The sequence below is a fragment of the Xenopus laevis genome, chromosome 9_10S (genome assembly GCF_017654675.1).
Source record: "Xenopus laevis strain J_2021 chromosome 9_10S, Xenopus_laevis_v10.1, whole genome shotgun sequence".
NCBI lineage: Eukaryota > Metazoa > Chordata > Amphibia > Anura > Pipidae > Xenopus > Xenopus laevis.
The window spans coordinates 37,088,928-37,112,138 of record NC_054388.1 but is presented as its reverse complement, the minus strand read 5'-3'; the positions used below and the strand labels follow the sequence as shown (position 1 = coordinate 37,112,138).

The 23,211-nt window shown below is 39.8% G+C and overlaps 1 protein-coding gene across 5 annotated transcripts in view; it reads left to right on the top strand.

Annotated features, from left to right (window-relative positions):
• chd6.S (chromodomain helicase DNA binding protein 6 S homeolog) overlaps nt 1-23,211 on the top strand; it is a 77,812-nt gene that overhangs the window by 20,008 nt on the left and 34,593 nt on the right. For all 5 annotated transcript variants that reach the window (XM_018238448.2, XM_018238446.2, XM_018238447.2 and 2 more), the window contains exons 3-13: nt 8,335-8,387; nt 8,553-9,052; nt 9,934-10,081; nt 11,507-11,656; nt 12,367-12,432; nt 13,074-13,132; nt 14,663-14,780; nt 14,897-14,983; nt 15,066-15,200; nt 19,704-19,825; nt 20,053-20,296. In XM_018238448.2, the coding sequence (XP_018093937.1) occupies nt 8,352-8,387; nt 8,553-9,052; nt 9,934-10,081; nt 11,507-11,656; nt 12,367-12,432; nt 13,074-13,132; nt 14,663-14,780; nt 14,897-14,983; nt 15,066-15,200; nt 19,704-19,825; nt 20,053-20,296 (1,665 nt within the window). In that variant the 5' untranslated portion in view covers nt 8,335-8,351. The remainder of the gene's footprint in view (nt 1-8,334; nt 8,388-8,552; nt 9,053-9,933; nt 10,082-11,506; nt 11,657-12,366; nt 12,433-13,073; nt 13,133-14,662; nt 14,781-14,896; nt 14,984-15,065; nt 15,201-19,703; nt 19,826-20,052; nt 20,297-23,211) is intronic.

Below are 23,211 nucleotides of genomic sequence, written 5' to 3'. Positions count from 1 at the left end.
CATAGGGCAGGCAGGGTATGGCACACACACAGGGAGCATAGGGCAGGCAGGGTATGGCACACACGGGGTGCAAAGAGCAGGCAGAACAGAGCAGGAGACAGGGAAACCCATCAGGACCACTCTAAGATGTACTAGTGGCACACAGGATTAGTGCAAGCAAATCTGCCTTGCGTGTTTAATGCGGAGTGCAACGTTTCAGGGTCACGCCACTTTTCTTTATTGAACTGTTCCTGTGAGGTGGCCGAGCCTCTACCTTTTGAGCACCAGGTTTCTCTATTGCTCTTTGTATTAGAGTGTGCGCAGTGTCGGACTGGGACACCAGGGGCCCACCCAAAAACCTTAGACCAGGGGCCCACCAAAAAAACTTAGACCAGGGGACCACTCTCAGTACTATTATTTCTACTCTCCTCACTCAACCTCTATTTGCCTAATTCTGTTTTCTTCACATACTATAATCTATTATTCCATCTATTTGTTTTCATTGTTTTCATAGAAATAGGGAATGGCCATGAAATAGGCCAAATATTTAGCAGCATGAGGGCCAACTGAAACCTGGGCCCACCGGGAGTTTTCCTGGTATCCTGGTGGGCCAGTCCGACACTGTGTGTGCGGGAGCTCAACTTGTTGCAGTCACAGTATTTGGAGGTAAAAAATACAGATTTGTTTTACTGTTAACCCAGCAGTGGCAACCATCATCAAAAGTTTCTTTTGAAAATATGCACATGGCCTACTGAATGATATTAATGCTGGGAAATGTTTTATTCATTTAGTAATAAGGACCCGCTGTGCACCTAAACTGCTTTTTTTCATGCATAACCTTGAGGTTTGGGCATATCTTAGGGTTATCCTACTGTGGCTGCAGGTTGAACACAAGCCGCTACAGACATACAACAAGAACCGAACAAGCAGCACTTGCTGTTTCTTGTGTGGCCTTAGCACGACGGATATAATAAGATTCATTTATAGACATTTTATTCTTGGGTGTGTATGAAGCCTGCCTCTTTATTTAATAGAATAATGTAATAAATTCTTGTCCTGCCACCTCAAAAGGGCCTTTTTTATTGCCTTATTGTGGTAGGAAAAATGAACAAGCTCTATTTAGAGCTATTTAAGTCTGTGTATGCTAATGAAGTCTGGATCTGAAGACTCTCTTTTGCACTCAGGTGAGGAAGTCCTCATCCCACACCTCCAAATACTGCCAGTTTATATGGCCTATTGTGGCAGGAATACTAGATAAAACCTGTATTTTCATTTAATACAATGATTCAGCCTGGAATGTTTTAATTAGTCAGACTACATTTTGCACTTCACTGAACAAATCCTCATAAGCCCTTACCAAATAGTAGGAACCAATTTCTAAGACCGCGACCCGAACCGCAACCCGCATATTTACCCACTTTGATCCGCTACCCGACCCGGACCCACAACTGCCTTATCTGCAACCCGCCGACCACCATCAAACAGGAAGTGATGGTGCTGCAAACCGGAAGTGACGTCATCAAAGTGGGCAGGGACAGAAACACGTTTTGTAAAACTTTAAAAGGAGTAAAATATAGACAATATTACATAAGATAAGAAATTTAGATGAGATCCATAACCCGACCCATGACTCCGCACACCCTAGGTTATACCCACACCTGAAAATTTTCCCCTCATTCTGCAGGGTGCCCGAATTTTTTGCAGGTAACCCGCGGGTACTCGTCCCTCTGCAGGACTCTACCAAATAGTGCTCCTACAAACAGTTTGCTTAGCCTAGAGGTTATATATAAAGATATTTTCTTAGTGAGTCGAAAAAGAATGTAAATGTAACGAGTTAAAGCTTTGATTATTTCAGGCTGATGCTATAGAAGGTTATTGCAGTTTCCTTGCTGCTCTGTTTCCCTTGCTTTCCACCGTCAGGTCTGATTGGAATGACGTGGATCCCTGAATGGTTAATGGTTGCCAGTATGGAAGGAGGCAGGTGTATTGTGCTGGACTGAGTCAGTGCCCACACTGTGCCGTCTGCCACCCCCACCTCCCTTCCTAATGTCTTGCGGGGACAGGTAACATCACCCTGCCAAAAATTCTATTTTTTTACTTTCCACTGTCATTAGGCTGAGTTCCCGCGAGAGCCTGCTTTCTTATATGGTACGAGACAGCCTAGCTGGTTGGTTGGCAGTCGACCCTGAGGATATTGCAGTGAAAGCAGAGTCTGTCTTGCAGTGTGAGTGTGCCAGAAAGAGATTAATGTGCAGAGCTGCTAGCAAAGCATGTGATGCGGGAATGACAGAGTAAATTCCTAGCTCTACCTTTTCTCCACCCATCCTTAGCCCTCTCTTAGCTCCCAGGACTTAATAATCCAACTTGTGCTAAATGTGATCTGGAATATTGAAATATTTAAAGCCAAATAAGTGAACGTGCTTTACTGAACACTTTTTTGCCATATATAGCCACTTTCTATTTTTAGTGGTTTCTTAGATGTCTGCAGTTTTAGACTGTTATAACCAGGCCTTTAACTCCGCTGCTCTCTTTCAAAGACTTTTTATTTTTTTTCTGGGGAGGGGCTGAGGCACAGGAGGCAGAGTGATGAAAGCTGCAGTGCTTTGATGTGATGGACTGGTTGAGGGTGGATCAGGGCTTAAGTATGCAGGGCCAGTGGCTTAATTTAAATTGATTCTGTCATGATCTATCTATGGTGTCGTTTTTATTTCTAAATTACACTGCTTACACTGCAAATAATTCACTCTACAATAAAAAATTTCATTTCTGAATCAGCGAATGTGTATTTTTTTAGTTGTAATATCGGTGTATAGGCAGGCCTCTCCGGTAATTTTGCCTGGTCATGTGACTTCAGAGGGAGCCAGCACTTTAGGATGGAACTGCTTTCTGGCAGTTTCTCCTACTCAATGTAACTAAAGGTGACACAGTGGGACCTTAATTTTACTATTGAGTGCTGTTCTTAGATCTACCGGGCAGCTGTTATCTTGTGTTAGGCAGCTGCTATCTGGTTACCCAACCATTGTTCTGTTGATATCACTCCAACTTGCAGTACAGCAGTAAAGAGTAACTGAAGTTTATCAGAGCACAAGTCACATGACCAGGGGCAGCTGGGAACCTGACAATATGTCTAGCCCCATGTCTGATTTCAAAATTAAATATAAAAAAAACCTGTTTGCTCTTTTGAGAAATGGATTTCAGTGCAGAATTCTACTGGAGCAGAACTAGTAACTGATGCGTTTTGAAAAAAACATTTTTTCCCATGACAGTATCCCTTTAAGGGTATTAGAAATTTACAGGCAACTACATTGCTGATAAATTTGTTACATAAGCTTCGGCATTGGGAGGTGTTTTACGGACTAGGCTGGTAATAAAAACAGCCGTAGCAATGTATTTGTCTGTAAGTTTGTAATCACCTATCATTTTGCCCCCAATCCATATTTCTTGGCCTCTATCTCAATTAGCTTCTCACCAAATGTTGTCATGATTAGTCTCAGTCTGACACTTTTACCTCACCAACCTGCCTCCCCATGGTCTCGCTCCCTCCCTCATTGGTGTGACCAGAATTTCTCTTTCAGAAGGGTGGTAGCCCTAGTTAACCCTTGCTTTGCTGACACTGACTTTCAATGAATGCTTATTAAGTTTACATCAATTAATCTTTTGGGCTTAAATCCCCAGTAGGGTAATACTGGAGAACCTAGGCTTTGAACCTAGAAAAAGAGGTGTGTGTGTGTGTGAACGGGTCCCTTTTGGCCATATGTCTGTATAGGTGACTTTCACCACTCTCCATTTCAAAATCTGTTTCTTTGTAAGCAAGATTTTTTTTTAAATTTATTTCTTTATTTTAACTGAAAAATAACCTTTAATTTTGTTAGGCTTTCTGACCTGCCTTGAGTATTTATGATCAAATCCCCTGCTGAACAAAATTACTGGGTGAGATGTGCTTTAATCAGCAGATACAAGAATAAGTTAAAATTCCAGTTCTTAAAAGGCCGGTCAACCCTCCGAATTTTGGAATATGCAAGCAACAGACTACAGGGGAATACCTATTCTGATATAGTTTTATGGAATCTTATTTATACCTAGAACTAACTTAGGCCTGCAACATGTCTAATATTTCTCTGCTGGCGGGGAAATGCTTGATACCCTTCTCTGGATCATGTCTCCACCGGTGTCAGGTGTTGTTTGGTCTTTTTATTTTCAAGCCAAAATCTGCCTGTCATGCACAGTAAGAGGTGGTTTTCATTTATGTGAATTACAGGCTGGAAAGAAGGATTTTAAGCTTTTATCTGCCTGCCAAAATACGCCAGCGGAATAACTTTGGAGTGCCACAGGCTCTGCGGCTGAACTTTGCTCCTTACAGGAGAATACCTATGATGGCATTGCATAGCTTTAATAACTTGTTTTGTTTCAATCTCCAACAATGGAAAGCTTATAGATAATAAGAATAGGGAACTTAAAGGGGAGTAACATAATTAAAGCTGCAAGTATGCCTTTGCCGCATTGCAGTGCGTGGGGAGCGATTGAGCATTAACCTGGTATAGCCTCTGGCCCATGCCTCCCCAATGGGGAAACCTTTATTTATCCTGCGTGCTTTCCCAGGCAGTGTTTAGAGATAATTAGCTGCTTGTTAGATGCATCCTATTTGAGCGTGGGTTGTGTTCTGGGCACCAACACATTAAAGCTGAAAAAAGAGGGGAAAATGGGATATACAGAGAGTCATAAAACTGTTGATGAATTCAACAGCCCCTAATTACTTTGTCAGTGCCAAATAACTTTTTTCTGCCCCTCCTGTTTGCAGGAGAGTTAATGAAAATGGTTGGCATGTGGACTGACGGTACGTTTAATGGGTCCTGCTAATGGGGCATAACTATGAATTGCTCTGCTGTCTTTTCAGCATCTGTTGTGTAGTACATAGTGAGGGGCTATACATCATATTAGCAACGCAAACTTGACATTACTTGCACAGCTATATCTCATCTGACCCAGGCCTTGCTTTAGGATAGTGCCAGGTCTCTGTCTAGCTGCTGCTTCTGGTAGAGTCCTGCGCGGGACCATCTTTTGGAACCCGTACCTGAACCGTACCGTACCCGCAACCTGCAACCCGGACCCGCAACCTGGACCCGCAACCCACATTTTTACCCACTTGGACCTTTTTCTGGAAAAAAACACCGGCCAAAGCACCACCCAAAGCCCCACCCCCAATCCCGCCCAAAGCCACACCCCCAAAGCCACACTACCTGTGCCTAGCAGTCCAACTGAGCCAGCAGCCGCACACACAACACACTCGGCTCCCCCTGCAGTCTGCACAGCTGCACTCGCGTCTAAGCAACCCTACCCAAGACCCACTGACCATCAAGAATCAGGAAGTGCTGTCATTGTAAAGTGACATCATCTGAAATAGGCGTGATCAGAAAAAAAAGGAGTAAACCAGGAAGTGCTGTCATTGTAAACTGGAAATGACATCATCAGAAGTACAGTGATCAGAAAGAAAGAGAAAAAAACGTTATTGAGAAGACCCGCGGCCTGACCCGCAACCCGCAGAACCACCGACCCGCGTCTATACCCGCACCCGAAACTTCAACTCGCATGGTACCGCATGTTTTTGCGGGTATCCCGCCCCAGGTCTCTAGCTTCTGGTGTAAAGCATTCTCCCTGTACAAGTCACCAACTAAATGCCCATCAGTTTGCAGGTGGCTTTATGCATGTGGCAAAGCCCAAAAATGCATTCTGTTGACTGTGACCTTTATTGCAATGCGTTTGCTATAGATTCTCACATTTTTATTTCCTTATTATCCCTTTAAAGACAAAGGAAAGGTACAATCACAGAGGTTCTTAGGCAGCCCCCAGTGATTCTAGTCGCTTACCTACTACCCTTGACTGGCACGCCACTTAAAAAAAAAAAATAGAAAACAACCCAACACCAGCGTGGGGTACTGTTTGTTGGACGTTGTGCCACCATCATCTTTCATCCGGGGGTGGGTTTGATGGGAAGACTGGAATAAGACCAGAAGCAGCTGGTCGCTTGGCACTTGGGAGGCAGTACCCAGGACTGGTATGTATTCTGAAGAAGAGGAACCCAACTAGAATCACTGAGGGGGACCTTACTATTTGACCCCCCCCCCCCCAAGAGATATTACCTTTCTTTGTCCTTTGAATTAATTTGATGTAAACGATGAATGTACATGTTGATTTTGCTTTTGTTTTGCAGACTTTTATGAGGAGTTACCAACTCAGTCTTAGGCCATTGCCCTGAATGGCTTATTTTTTCTCAAACTATATTGTATCCATGGTCTATTTTATTATAATCCCATTTTAAGAAGCCAGAAGGCATAGCAGTCCAGGATCTTAACAGGATTTCTGCTTCATGACCAGTTAATAAGAGCTCCATAGCGGAGCAGTTCCTTGGGTTATCTCAGAATCCATAGAGATAGAAACTATAAATCTACATTAATATAGGGGTTCCCCTGTACAGTTCAGCAGGAACAGGCCCCTACGTTTCTTTATTGCTTGTGCAGAAAGATACTGCCCTGTACTGGAGCAGTTAATGTTTATGTTCATAGTAGAAGTAGAGACATACAACTCTCAGTATTTTAGGGATTCTGTAGTTTTGTTTCATTGTTTTATTGTACAGTAACTAAACCATATAAATAAATATACCTAAAAATGCCATATTTTATATAGTGAACTTATTGCACCAGCCTAAAGTTTCAGCTTCTCAATAGCAGCAATGATCCAGGACTTCAAACTTGTCACAGGGGGTCACCATCTTGGAAAGTGTCTGTGACACTCACATGTTCAGTGGGCTCTGAGCAGCTGTTGAGAAGCTAAGCTTAGGGGACGTCACAAATTATCCAGCAGAAAATGAGGTTGGTCTGTAATATAAGATGATGCTACAGGGCTGATTATTCAATTCTGATGCTAATTGCACTGGTTTCTGTGCTGCCATGTAGTAATTATCTGTATTAATTCGTAATCGGCCTTATATTGTGACATTTCTATTCTATGTGTACTGTATATTTTGAGTGGGTCCCTAAGCTCAGCACAGAGCATGTGCAGTAAATCAGCAGAAAAGAAGATGGGGAGCTACTCTTTGAGACACAGATCTTTACTGCTAAAGGGCTGTGGTTGCCTTGGGCTGGTACAGAAGCACAAATAATGTACAACATTTCTACTTACTTTTTTAGTTGATTTAGTTCTCCTTTAAGCTGACCACACACACCGGTTGATATTGTCTGCTGACTGCAGCTGATGTGCCCATGTATGATGCCAACCTATGGCCTGTAAGAGCAATATCTGCCAAGGACTCAACCCAATATCACTGGCTAAAAAATCCCGTTGAGCAAGAAGCACATTGACCCGTGGATGTTATCTTCAACACTAACCCCCCCCGAACATCTTACCACTTTGATGGGCCATAAACGATCGCGTTTGGCAACGGATAATATCTTAACATGAATGGCATGTATAAACAATATATGTATATACCATATAGCGACCGTCTTACAGAGGAAATTGCCAATAAAACACTTCTAAATGATTGTCTTGCTAGTAACTTTATTGAACATGATCAGACAATTGAGTCCTTTAGCTCTTTTCTCTGGTAGTCTAAATCAAGTACAGGCTCTATATGGCCTGTGATTTTACATTTTAATCACAGGCTAGCCTACCCAATGCCTTTTTGTAACTTGAGAACCTGATAAAATCATCATGGCTCTCTTGATCAGCCTGTATACTTTTAGCAGTGAAATGACAGATGACATCATCCCTCTTCTAGGTCAAGATGACTTCATAGTGCAATAGTGAGAGTTTCAGGGCTCATTGCAGCTCCCTTCTTTGACTTGGGAGGAATGTCTTTACCTGAGATTCAAGTAGAGTTCTGAAAAAGAGTAAAAAAAAAAAAAAAAAAATTAAATATGGTTACCATGGACAAACTACAGTATATTGCTACCCATCAGCTTAAATTTTAATAATAGTAACAGGTTGGGCATTATCTTATGTGTTGGTAATATTTAAGAAACAATAAGAGCAGGGAGATTTTCTTGTCTTTGTTTTGCCTACTAAGTTTTCTTTCTTTTCTATTCTTACCTTATTCTTTCTTAATTGTTGGCACAGCATTTGTTAAGGCATATCAGTGTACCACAGCAACTTGTACATTTTGTGCTTGCACGCTTTTGAGTAAAAAAACGAATAGAAGATGCGTTTACATATTCCTTTTAGCTAAGGCCCCTTTAGACATATTGTCTATTAAAGTCCATAACGTACTCTTAATTTACAATGCTACAGCTATATTGTTGTTGATACTGTCAAAACATATCCATATCCTTTTCTTGAAATCAGTCTTTCTTACGTTTTTAGGTGCACAACCATAATTCATGATAATGAAAATACAGAAGCAAGACCAGCAACAGGTTAGCTGTTTTGATTTGTTTATGAAAAAAATCATTAAAACTTTTTTAAACAATTTAAAACACAGGTCAGATCTCTGTCCTAGAATTGTTGTAAGTGCTTAATTAAAGTTGTTTAAGTGAAAGAGAATTCTGCATTACTTTAATTTTCTTTGTATTTATTTGCAGCTGCCCAGTCTGAAAGCACTTAGTTACTCACCAATGTCCAGTGCCTCGATACCTTGCGAACACCCCATCCTGCCATCATTTTCAGAATCTACCCCCCAAGATTTTCACACAGTGACGCTTCTAGATACCACCTGTCCCCTCTTAGATGATAATGATCTATACCCGGACTCTGGGCAGGAAGATTCCTTGCCCGTTCAAGTGACCAGCATCAATGGGATGGAGAATAGCGGAGGATTGGGGACTGGGGTAAAGAAAAAACGTAAAAAAAAGGAGCCAGGGGAGGAGAAGGAGACTAAACCAAAGAAAAAGAAGGAGCCCAAGAAAGTCAAAGAGCCCAAAAAGGTCAAGGAGCCATCTGAGGCCAAGGACCCGAAAGATCAAAAGCAGCCGAAGGCTCCCAAGGAGCCGAAGAAGCCTAGGAAACCTCGGGAACCTAAACCACCTAAAGAGAAAAAAGCCAATCAGGACTCCGCTGCTAAGACCAAACCCAAGAAAGCAAGGTATTCAAGTTTAAGAGTAAATTACATAGAGTCTGTTTAATATGTTGTTTTGGATAACCATAAAGGCTTTATTCTATATGTATTAAAGGATCTGATATGACTGTTTGCATCTTCCTGATCTTTGACCAGCAGTTTACAAGAGCAATTGAGAGTTTTAGGACAGAGCTATGTTAGCATTAACTAATTGTAGCACTCTAAAATGAGAAATCATTGCATCCTAATGGGCACTGTCATAACCATAACTTTTGGTCCCTTGTAGTTCTTTTACAACCTTTAGGCTACTTGTATCCTTATGTTCTCAACGATTGGGAGGTGTTGATGGTCTTTAATGAGGTATTCCCGGTGACTCCTGAATGCTTCCTGTATTCTAGGACGTGTTAGTATAGCATGCACTTACTTAATAATCTGCCAGTTGATAATTTGCCAGGGATATATGTACTTGTCTACAAAATGCTTGTCAAAATGACAAATGTTTGCAGTGCTATTTTCCTTGTAGTCTTTCCAGAGTTTTAGGTGCAGATATCATGATGAGTGTATGTAAGAGACCTAATATCTATGGACATGCTGTTTTTACCTATAGGGAAAAGGGTAGAACTGGAACTATTTTGTTTCCACAAGAAAAACTAGGTTGTGGCTCTCTGCAAGTGACTTGCTGTCTTTTCTGTAGTTTGTTACAGAGTTTTACAGACAGATAACTTTCTGTTAGTCCAAGGCCACTAAAGAAACTGTCCATGCTCATGTTGTTTTCATCTATAAGGAAAGGCAGACACCTGGATATATTTAGTTTCCACCTTTCCAGAAAGTCTAGGTTGATTGGTTGTAGGGCTAGGATTATCTGCAAGTAGCTTCCTAGGTGTCACTGTTGATATGATTTCTTGCAGCAAAGAGCAGGGACCAACACCAGTGGAGAAAAAGAAAAAGGGTAAGCGGAAAACAGAGTTTTCTGAGGAGAGCTTGGATGGAGAATCGTCTTTGCCGAACCCAGCATCTCAAAGCACAGAGGAGTCAGTGGAATCTCTGGACAGCCAGGTACAGTGCTATGTACAGTGCTACAAATTGTGGTGATACAGGACCAACCATGATAGTGTGGACTACTGGTATGGTATGTGTTATCCGGAAACCTGTTATCCAGAAAGCTCCGAATTAAAGGAAAACTATACCCCCCAAACAATGTAGGTCTCTATTAAAAGATACTGAGTAAAACAGCTCATGTGTAAAACCCTGCTTCATGTAAATGAACCATTATCATAATAATATACTTTTTTAGTAGTATGTGCCATTGGGTAATCATAAATAGAAAATTGCCATTTTAAAAAATAAGGGCCGCCCCCTGAGATCGTAAGATTCACTGTACTCACATACAAACCACATGTAAGGTCACATGAGCCAATTAACAGAGTTCTGCCTTTTGCTTCCTCACTTCTTCCTGTTACAGTTAGAGTTGTAGTATTTCTGGTCAGGTGATCTCTGAGGCAGCACAGATAGAGTCACGAAATGGTGGCTCAAGGCAAGAGATGTAAAAGGGCAATATTTATGTAAATATATATTCCAGTTTGGTAAGATTCTTTAATATGTCATTCAATTTGATATAAACTATCTGTTGCTTAAGTATTCATTTTGGGGGTATAGTTTTCCTTTAAGAGAAGGATCTTCCGTAGGCTCCATTTTAATTAAATAATTTAAATGTTTGTAAATGATTTCACCTAAGGTATAATTAATCCTTATTTAAGGCAAAATAATCCTATTGGATTTGTTTAATTTTTAAATCATTTTTAGCAGGTTTATGGTATGGAGATCCAAATTACAGAAAGACCCAGGTCCTGAGTATTCTGGATAACAGGACCCATACGGTATCACCTAGAATGCTTGGTCACCTGGAGCAAAAAGGCAAATTAACAAGCATGGTCAGGCTTTTAGTTACTTGTTAATAAGCCACTATGTCTGTACAAAATCATTATATTTTACGCATTTTAGACATTTGTCCTTCATAGACAACTACAGGTCACTGCCCAAAAGACCATAGTTAAGGTTTGGGTGTTGTTTGAACTTGACAGTCCTTTCCTTGTCTCGCAATTTAATTCAAGAGCCCCATTTTATACATGTTTCAGTTTTGCTGAATGCTGCTTTAGACTTATTTTTTTTTTTTGTGGAAAAAGTAGTGAATGCCTGATATAGTCTGCACCACTGCAAGACTTTGTAGCAATGTAGTAAGTGGCTCACTGTTTACTTTCAGGCTAATATATATATAATATATATAATATAATAATATTCCTTAAATGCTGTTAAATTATATTTTTTTTACTATAGTTTTGTTTTACCTACTCTAGAGCCAAAAAGAAAAAATATATCACACCAGAATATTATATCACCGTTTTATGTTTCAAATTTACCACTATGGGAGGAAATCTCAGTGAATGTCAGCATTACTTGTATCCTTATGTTCTCCCATCACAGAAGCGCAGATCAGGGCGCCAGGTGAAGAGGCGAAAGTATAATGAAGACTTGGATTTCAAAGTGGTGGATGATGATGGAGAAACCATTGCTGTTTTGGGAGCTGGAAGAGCTTCAGCATTGTCGGCTTCCACTTTGGCATGGCAAGCAGAGGTGATGGAGCGCCATTTTGTTTTCCATGCCAGGGAGCAGGCCAGAATTCAAACCCTGTCACATGTTTTGCTGTTGTGTTACACTGAACACACTTGTACACTCCCTTTTGCTAAAAGGTGTCAAATGTATGTGCAATCTTATAAACCAATTAAATTGTCAGTGAAATCAAACCCCAAGCAAATCTGTTAATGTGTTCCCTCACTTGAGCTCTCCATGGATTATCATCGCTTTCTGCAACTGTTCTGGGCATACCTCTGTTTTTTGTGCACTCCTTGGGAGATGCAAAGATGATATTAAATACATTTAGCTGTATCGAATTTATTTATTATAAGATTATTCTAGCTGAACAACCCCCCCCCCACACATACAATAGCCCCTCTATCATGTTTGATCTGCATTTTTAGTTCAGATTCATAAACAGGGACACTGTTCTATGTAATTAAATAGACTGTGCGGTAAGGGGGAATGATTGAGGGATGTCAAGGAGGTTTTTGAATGCAGGGAGTTTAGCTTTCCTTTAATGAAATTGATCAAATTGAAATGTTGATGAGTTCATGTACCCATTCCCTAAGCATTATTTAAAAGCTTTGTAAACTTGTTGTGTGCTCTGCTCTTATGTATACATATAGTATTTTTTCATTGGAATTGTATGCCAGGGTGATACACCATCATCGCCACTGTAAACTTAATGTTTATTTTTTGTGTCACAGGAACCCCCTGAGGATGATGCCAATATAATAGAAAGGATCCTGTCTTCTAGAATCTCCCAAAAGGAGGTATAAATGTCCCATCGATTCTGATTGTTTTTCTTTATGCCGTTTAGAGAACCTTTTATTCAGTTATATTTTTACCCCAACCCATTCATATTTATTAATAGGCAACCTTCAAGCAAGATTACAGCTGTTTAATCAGAATTAGACAAGATATTCTACCCACACACAGAATAATTTGCTAAGTAAATAACAAGTACAAGTTTTGGTAAAGGAATATATAATTTTTCTTGGCAATTTAGTTACCTGGGAGGCTTAATTAGATTCCACTTATCCATTCTGATAAATTCAAATGGATATAAGTTGGGCACCCTAACCTCTGTCAATATATGATAGAAAATGAAAGGCAGTTCAAACCCTACTTATGGTGCTTAATGCAAAACTATAACTGTTTATATCATTTGATGCAGTTTTGTGAGGCAGATTTAAAATAACAAAGCACATCATTCTAAAAGTACTAACTAAGGCAACAATTGTGTTGACCTTATACTGATAATTAGACTGTGTTGATTTTGCATGATTGTTTAAGATTCTGCTCTAAAATAGCATTTTTCATCTGCCTGGCCCCTCTTTTTATTTCAGAGATTATTATCTCTTTATTTGAAAAAAATACTTGATGTGACTCCAGTTTCTCTGCTTTCTTTCAGTTTATGCACGGTGGAATGCCTGTGGAAGTGGAGGAATTTTATGTAAAGTACAGAAATTTGTACGTTGCTTATTTTGAATTTAAACTTTTATTGGGGCTGGATTTAACACTTTAATAGAGGGAGGAGATATGTACACTAAGGGGCCGATTCACTAAGGGTCAAATATCGAGGGTTAATTAACCCTCGATATTCGACTAGGAATTAAAATCCTTCGAATATCGAAGTCGAAGGATTTAGCGCAGATAGTTCGATCGAACGATCAAAGGATAATTCCTTCGATCGAACGATAAAATCCTTCGAATCGAACGATTCGAAGGATTTTAATCCAACGATCGAAGGAATATCCTTCGATCAAAAAAAGTTAGCCAAGCCTATGGGGACCTTCCCCATAGGCTAACATTGACTTCGGTAGCTTTTAGATGGCGAACTAGGGGGTCGAAGTTTTTTTTAAAGAGACAGTACTTCGACTATCGAATGGTCGAATAGTCGAACGATTTTTAGTTCGAATCCTTCGATTCGAAGTCGTAGTCGAAGGTTGAAGTAGCCCATTCGATGGTCGAAGTAGCCCAAAAAAAACCTCGAAATTCAAAGTTTTTGACCTTCGAATCCTTCACTCGAAGTTAGTGAATCGGCCCCTAATTGTTTATATGCCTGAAAGCAGCTTCCCTTGACTTAAGAAATAATTCCATATTGTTTCCTTTTGTGATTGTAAAAAAAAATAAACTTCACTTCACACAATGTAAATTATTGAAACCTTGTATCCATCAATCATGGAATTATACAATCATAGCAAGCAGTCAGGCACCATTTTATTAAGGCAAGCTTTGCATCATCCCAATAGCTTGTTTATGCTCCAGAATGGGGTACCTGATGCGCATGCCCATGCACTGGCAAAACAATAAGGTGATGAGTCATGTGGTTGACAGCTGAGATATTTAAATACCTTTATAAAGGCTATGGATGTGTAGGTTTCCTGATTAATATGAAAGGGACTTTTATTATACATTTTTTTATGTCTGGGTGACAGGTCCCCTTTAAATGGGAAATACCAATAAGTGCTATTTTATCCCACGACTGTGGCACTTTTAGGCATTCCCATCCAAGTCTGTGGGAGCCACTGGAATTTAGGCAACCCTAAAATTTGTTAAGAATTTATATGCCTCGTTTTGAATTATTATTTTCTTTTGTAGGAAAAAAATGTCAATATTAAATGGGAACATAGGGACCCACCCTAAAGAGCATAGTGACCCAGTTTTTGGTCCTGTCCCACAAGTTGAGAATCTCTTAATGTATACAGCAGAACTCCTATTTTACATTTTTCAAGGAAATCCAGGAAAAATATAAAATCAGGGAAATGCATTATGTTTTATATATCGGTAGGACAACAAAATAACAGTGGGAAATGAGAGAAAACTTAAAATAAGGGTACATCAAATAGAGGTTTCACTGTATTGAAACTTGCTTTTAATGACATTTTCGTCTGTTATGAAAAAGAGAAGCCTTTTGTGGACATCCTTGTTAATATTGCCTCTCCAAACACATTTATGGATACAAATCCTTGTTGTTTCATTGTTTATTTCATTCTCTAGTTCTTACCTGCATTGTAAGTGGGCAACCATGGAAGAGCTGGAAAAGGATCCTAGGATCCAGCAGAAGATCAAGCGCTTTCGGAACAAACAGGCGCAAATGAAGCACATCTTTACTGAGGTCAGCCTCCTAATCAAGCGTGTACATGTCCTGGGTTGGATGCATCTTGAATCCTTCATAAGACTAGTAGTTGAACCATTAAAGTGAGCTTTATTGTCTTTATTTCTCTTCTGTAGCCAGATGAAGATATGTTTAACCCAGATTATGTGGAAGTGGACCGAGTGCTGGAGGTGGCTCATACAAAGGACTCTGATACAGAAGAGGTAAGGATGGCATAATAACTGTTACACAGTTCTCGTGGCTGATGTTATGATACAGGACAGATTGGGACATTTTGTATTATAGGAGGTAACACATTTCCTGGTTAAATGGTGTTCACTGTCGTATGAAGAGTCCACATGGGAGCTGGAGGAAGATGTCGATCCAGTTAAAGTAAAAGAGTTTGAAGCACTCCAAAAGATTCCTGATCTCACCCCAATGGTAAGAAGTGGATTGTACCTGGATGAGACCGAGTTGTTCAACTGTGGTTTCTATGTCCTTGCCCAAGGGCCTCGCATTTTGTTTATGGGTTATAATAATTTAATGTGGTATTTTCCTTTAGATATAGAGTGTCAGTGAATTAAAAAGGCATCTTACCGTATATACTCGAGTATAAGCCGACCCGGTATTAGGTACCTAATTTTACCTACGAAAACTGGGAAAACTTATTGACTCTAGAATAAGCCTAGACACAACTACAGCCCTGTCTCCCAGCAGCGCACATTCTGCCAAAGCGACCCCCCCAGCGATCAACCGGACTTCTTTGCAAAGTTGATGGTGATGGAGAATTGCCAAACGGATTACTGTGTGCATTGTCCCACTATCATGTGCAGAGGGTGCTGTTTGATATTGCCATCACTGTTAATCTTTCGTATAACCAACAGAGGGCGCTGTGTGATATTGCAGTCACTGTTATTCTTTCATATAACCAACAGAGGGCGCACTGTTATTCTTTCATATAACCAACAGAGGGTGCTGTGTGATATTGCAGTCACTGTTATTCTTTCATATAACCAACAGATGGCGCTGTGTGATATTGCAGTCACTGTTATTCTTTCATATAACCAACAGAGGGCGCACTGTTATTCTTTCATATAACCAACAGATGGCGCTGTGTGATATTGCAGTCACTGTTATTCTTTCATATAACCAACAGAGGGCGCACTGTTATTCTTTCATATAACCAACAGAGGGCATAGTGGGATATTGCAGTCTCTCCCCAAGTGAACTGTTGGTATAGGAATGATTAAAAGTGACTGCAATCTCAGCTACTCGGGTCGGGTACCGCTGACCCAGGTATATACAGGTACTTCTAAACTATGTTTGGTGACCCCTGTTTGAAAGCTAAAAAAAAGGCATCAAAAATAGACTACTAGTTCAGAAACTCTATAAAATGAAGACCAATTGAAATGCAATAATGATAGGCCATTTGGACTAGTAAACCACAGATGTTTAACCCTCGCGGAATAAAATGACACACACAGATATAGTATAAATGAAAGTGTTGTCCAAATTTACATTAATTTTATGTAGGTATGTTATGTTCTGTTCTTAGTTACTTCTCAGTTGGTCTTCATGTTCTATTTTTTTGGATGTTTTTTTTTTCCAAAATATCTGCGTCCTTCTTCTGCCTCTTTCAAGCTAAATCAAATCAGGACCACTCCAGCAGCCAAACACTATTGCTTTGTGAGTGTACAGTTTTATTGTAACTATTCATTTATATTACTTATCTCTATTTAGACCCTCCCCTATTAACCTTGAAAGGAACAGTAACACAAAGAAAAATTAAAGCCTTTTAAAGTAACAAAAATGTAAAACTGGTTTGTTAGCTTCATAAATTCTACAATAATAGCTGTTCTATGTATCCATGGGGGCTGCCATTCAAGGCTTAAAAAGGCACACGATACACAACAGGTATTTGAAAGGAACAGTTCAGTGTAAAAATACTTGGTAAATAGATAGTATGGGCAAAATAAAAAATGTTTATAATATAGTTAGTTAACCAAAAATGTAGAAAGGCTGGAGTGACTGGATGTGTAACATAATAGCCAGAACAAGACTTCCTGCTTTTCAGCTTTCTAACTCTGTTGGTCAGCGACTTGAAGGGGGGCCACATGGAACATAACTGTTCAGTGAGTTTGCAAGTGATCCTTAGCATGCAGCTCAGATTCAAAAGCAACAGATATGACCCATGTGGCTATCCCTCAAGTCACTGATTGGTTGCTGCCTGGTAACCAATTAGTGGAAACCAAGAGAGCTGCAAAGTAGGAAGTAGTATTCTGTTCTGTTATGTTAGACATCCAGTCACTCCAGTCTTTATACAATCCATTTTTGGCTAACTAACTATATTACAAACAAGTTTTATTTTGCACAGTCTATCTATTTACCCAGTTGTTATTTTTACACTGAATAATTCATGGTATCCAGCTGGACCCATAGTAGGGCAGCTTTCTCCTCTGTACATTCCTATTTACCTTGTGACACTAAGTGCCAAGTTGTGCTTAGGAGTGCTCTTTGATTACGCCAAAGAATTGACGTTTTATATGGGGCGAAAAGGCTGGCTTTGCTCAACACTATATATATATGTATATATATATATATATATATATATATATATATATATATATATATATATATATATATATATATATATATATATATATATATATATATATATATATATGTTCAAAGAAAGCACTCACAGCATTAACCATCAGATGTATTTCAAAGTGTATTTATTCGTGCATGGTGCATCAACGCGTTTCAGCTCTCATACAGCCGTCGTCGTTCATCCTGACGACGGCTCTATGAGACCATCCATTGAGCGGCACTTGATTTCTCCTCCCTGGCTCTCTGCTGCTGGATCTTTTAGCTGCCACATTCTGTGCTGCGCACCGCCACCGTATCTTCCTGGCCCAGTCTCCCCTCTTGCTGGCTGCCCGGGAACAACTGACGGCGAATTGCTTTGTTAGAATTCCATTTCCGACGCATTCCATTTCCCTGCGCACCGGCACCGTGTCTTCCACCGTGTGTATAATATCTGTGCACAACTCAATGCGTGTTCCGGTGCGCAGGGAAATGGAATGCGTCGGAAATGGAATTCAAACAAAGCAATTCACCGGCAGTTGTTCCCGGGCAGCCAGCAAGAGGGGAGACTGGGCCAGGCAGATACGGTGCCGGTATGTACCCATACATCTGGGATAATTAGCGAATGCAGAAGGCGCCTCAGGGATGCTGGTAATTGCACCGCGGCTGGAACCGATGAGCAAGGCACCGCAGATCTGCAGAAAGTTCATGCTGGAAGCGCTGCTGTACTACAGAAAGCACAGAATGTGGCAGCTAAAAGATCCAGCAGCAGAGAGCCAGGGAGGAGAAATCAAGTGCCGCTCAATGGATGGTCGCCCTTTCGCCATTTCTGTACAAGACAGGAAGCAGAGTTTCTGTAAGTTATTTCTTAATAAAGACTTTGCTTTTTTAAAGTATAATTTGTGTTGGTGTTTTTTTTCGTTGTGTACTAACGAATTTGTTTAAAAAATTTTTTTGATGTTACTGGTCCTTTAATTCAGTGGGTTTAACAAAAAGATTGCATAAAAATGTGAGGAACTAAAGCCTTTTTTTTAACACAATAACTTAATTTCAGGGGCTCAAAAGTAATTGGACAAATTAAAACACTGAAAATAAAATGTACATTTCTAATACTTGGTTGAAAACCCTTTGCTGGCAATGACAGCCTGAAGTCTTGAACTCATGGACATCACCAGATTCTGGGTTTACTCCTTTTTAATGCTCTGCCAGGCCTTTACTGCAGCGGCTTTCAGTTGCTGTTTGTTTGTGGGACTTTCTGTCTGAAGTTTAGTTCAAGTGAAATGCATGCTCAATTGGGTTCAGAAAAGCACAAGAGGTATAAAAGGAAGAGAAAGGAGGAAAATGAAAACGTGTCCCTGAATAGATCACTTCATTAGAACAGTGGGCTTGTTCAGTCATTGTTAGTCAGGGCACTAAACGGGTATAGTGGTAATACCAAAAGCCATTACCAAGGGGTGAAGTGAAACAAAATGCAAAATATAAATATAAAAAAATAAGGAGCATAACTATGTTCCTAAAAGGACTTGTCTAAGTGACTGAAGAACTGGTTAGCTCAGGAGTTAAAGGAACAGTAACATCAAAAAATGAAAGCATTTTAAATTTATATAAATATAACGCAGTGTTGCCCTGCATTGGTAAAACTGATTAATTTGCTTCAGAAACACTACTATTGTTTATATAAATAAGCTGCTGTGTAGCAATGGGGGCAGCCATTTAAAGGAGAAAAAAAGCTCAGGTTACACGACAGATAGCAGATAAGCTCTGTAGAACATAATGGTGTTATCTGTTATCCACTATTTAACCTGTGCCATATAGACTTTTTTCAATTTCCACCATTGCTACACAGCAGCTTGTTTATATGAACTATAGTAGTGTTTCTGAAGTAAACAAAATTACTAGTGCAGGGCAACAGTACATGAAGTTTTCATTACTTGAAAACACTTTCATTTTGTAGTGTTATTGTTCCTTTAAGCATAACTAAGGCAAATCATTTGGGAACAGTCAGTAAAGTTCTATCACACAATAACGTTTATATGACACATTATGTATGTATGTATACGAAAAGACATAATGCATGACTAGTTAATTAGGCCAAATTTTTTGCACTCTGAAAACAGAGCTTGTAAATATTCCATAAATAATAACAGCAATACCTACCTCTGTAGCCACCCTGTATCAAGAGTAAGGTGATTTTATTAATAAGAGAGAATATTTGGTAGATCCCTTTATTCAGGATTTAAAGCCTTTGAATTCTCACTGGTAGTGTTTCGGGATTCTTTGGCATCATAACTGAATTTTCCTAGCATGTTCTAGTGGATTTTAGCTGAAACTAACCTACCTGTGGTTTTGTCTCTGTAGGAACGGCCGGCTTCTGAAACCTGGCAGAAACTTGTGAATTCTCGCACTTATAAAAACAACAACCAGCTGAGGGAGTACCAGCTAGAGGGAATGAACTGGCTGCTCTTCAACTGGTACAACAGGTAAATAAAGATATATTCAATAAAGAAGTACATTACCATATGCTTCTCTACTATATCTTTAGAGTAGCAGTGAGGCATCCCTTGGTGCCTTTCAAGAGTAATCTTGGATTAATCTCCCTTTTTATTTCTTTGATGTGGTAGCATTTTAATTCACAGAGAAAGATTTGATCAAATCAACTCTCTATGGCAGAAACTCTTCCTTACCATATTGTCTCTGTATATTGCAGAAAAAATTGCATCTTGGCTGATGAGATGGGTCTGGGCAAAACAATCCAGTCCATCACCTTTCTCTCGGAAATCTTCTTTATGGGCATCAGGGGTCCCTTTCTTATTATCGCTCCTCTCTCCACTATTACCAACTGGGAGCGGGAATTCAGAACATGGACAGAGATAAACACCGTTGTCTACCATGGTAGCCAGATCAGCCGCCAGATGATCCATCAGTATGAGATGCACTATAGGGATGAACAGGTGAGCAAATTTGGCTTCTCTCCAGATGCAGCCATATTAGGTAACCAAATATCCAATTTGAAGTGTTTTTGTGCTTTATGTTTCCTATGTGTTGTTTTAACCACGTTAGTACTGCAATATATCATGGTGAATTATTGTAAGGACTTCCCCCTGATGTGAGGCAAGTTTAATTATTTGAATATTACATATTTTCAGGCACAAATAAAACCTTTTTGTGACATACACTTAGGATAATGACTTGTACTGTTGTTATGTATGACAATTCTAAGATCATAATTGTGAAACCAACAATATGATGCTGCTGTACCCTCCCTTTTCTTTCTTCCCCACTCTGTACCCCACTTGGTTTTAAAACTCAAATTGAAACCTGTTAAAAAAAACAAAACCTTTTCAGTATTAAGTTTTAAAAAAAGTCCTGTTTTCAAAGTCTGCAGGCTAAATTATGTAGATTCACTAATTAAATTAGTACTTTTCAATTTTCTTTAAAACAAAAAGATTCAGTGTAATAATTAGGGACAGGATTCGGCCAAATCCAAGTGTCTCGCCGAACCGAATCCTAGACATCATGTGACTTTTCGTCACACATACATAGTAACATAGTAAGTTAAGTTGAAAAAAGACGCATGCCCATCAAGTTCAAACTTTTAAGTTTATATATAATCTGCCTAACTGCTATAAGAAGAGGAAGGCAAAAAAAACCCATCGGATAAGACCCTGGGATCAACTTGTACTACGAGCTATCTTTCATAATCCTGTATTCCCTCCCATGCTAAAAAGCCATCCAAACCCTATCAGCCTGTACAGCTGATTCAGGGAGAGAATTCCAGATCTTTACAGCTCTCACTGTCAATAACCCTTTCCGATTATTTAGACAGAACCTCCTTTCTTCTAATTGGAATGGGTGAGCTCATGTCAGCTGGAAAGACCTACTGGTAAATAAAGCATTAAAGAGATTATTATATGATCCCCTCATATATTTATACATAGTTATCATATCACCCCTTAAGCGCCTCTTCTCCAGCGTGAACAACCCCAACTTGGCCAGTCTTTCCTCATAGCTAAGATTTTCCATACCTTTTACCAGCTTAGTTTCCCTTCTCTGTGCCCTCTCTAATACAAAAATGCGCTGGAGACCAAAACTGTATGGCATATTCTAGAGGGGGCCTTATCAGTGCTTTGTGCACTTAGTGGAAGAATAACCCTCTCCTCCTGTGAATCTATGACCCTTTTAATACAGCTCAAGGTCTTATTTGTCTTTGATGCTGCTGAGTGGCATAGCTTGCTACAGCCAAGTTTATTATCTACAAGGACTCCAAGGTTCTTTTCCATAATGGATTTGCCCAGTGCAGTCCCATTAAGGGTATAAGTGGCTTGGATATTTTTACATCCCAGGTGCATGACTTTACATTTATCAACATTGAATCTCATCTGCCACTTAGCTGCCAGTTTGTCAAGATCGTGTTACAAGGATGCCACATCCTGGATGGAATTAAGGGCTGGATAGTTTTGTGTCATCTGCAAACACTGATACATTACTTACAATACCCTCCCCTTAGTCATTAATGAACAAGTTAAATAAAAGTGGGCCCAATACAGATCCCTGAGGGACCCCACTAAGAATACATAGGATTATCATAATTTGAAGGTGAAAACTGAGTCTGGTGCTTTTAGTCAATGGGATGACAATCGGGTGTGAGTGAGAGACCCTGTTTTATTTTTAGAGAGTGAGGATCCAACAAAGCCTGATCACACATACAACACATTTGTGGATTTATATCATAGCTCGAACAAAGGAAGTATATGAGGACCTCAGAAAAAGAGTTGTTGATGCCAATAAAGCTGAAAAAGGTTATCTATCTCTCTGGAGTTTGGACTCCACCAATCCACAGTCAGACAGGTTGTGTACAATGGAGAAAATTCAAGACTGTTGTTACCCTACCCAAAAGTGGTTGCCCATCAAAGATAACTCCAACTGCAAGGAGTTTTAATAATCTGAGTCCGAAGACTACCCAGGGTAACTTCTAAGCAACTTCCAAACAACTGAAGGCCTGCCTCACATTGGCGAATGTTAATGTTCACGAGTCCACCATCAGGAGAACACTGAACAGCAATGGTGTGTATGGCAGGGTAGCAAGGAGAAAGCCACTGCTCCCCCCCCCCATAATATTGCTGACCATCTCCAGTTTGCTAAAGATCATGTGGACAAACCAGAAGTATACTGGTAGAATGTTTTTTGGAAGGATGAAGCTCAAATAGAACTTTTTGGCTTAAATGAGGAGCGTTGTATTTGGAGAAAGAAAAACACTGCATTCCAGCATTAGAACCCTATCCCATCTGTGAAACATGGTGGTGGGATTGGTCAGGTTTGGGCCTGTTTTGATGCATTTGCACCTTTATGACTTGCCATCATTGATGGAACAATGAATTCTGAACTATACCAGAGAATTCTAAAGGAAAATGTCAAGACATCTATCCACTAAATGAATCTCAAGAGACAGTGGCTCATGCAGTAAGACAACGATCCTACACACAAGTTGTTCTACCAAAGAATGGTTTGAGAAGAATGAAGTGAATGTTCTGCAATGGCCAAAGTCCTGACCTTAATCCAATTAAAATGTTGTGGAAAAATCTAAAGTGATGAGTTCATGTGAGGAAACTCACCAACATCCAAGAGCTGAAGCTGTTCTGTATGGAGGAATGGGCTAAAATTCCTCGTCGTCGATGTGTAGGACTGATCAACCGTGATCACCAATGTTTCATTCAGTTGTTGCTGCACAAAGGGGTCACACCAAATACTGAGAGCATGATTCACTTAATTTTGCCACACGTAGATACATTTACTGGATAATTTTTTTCAACAAATACATGACCAAATATAAAAAAAAGTGTTTCATTTGTTTAACTAGGGTTTCTTC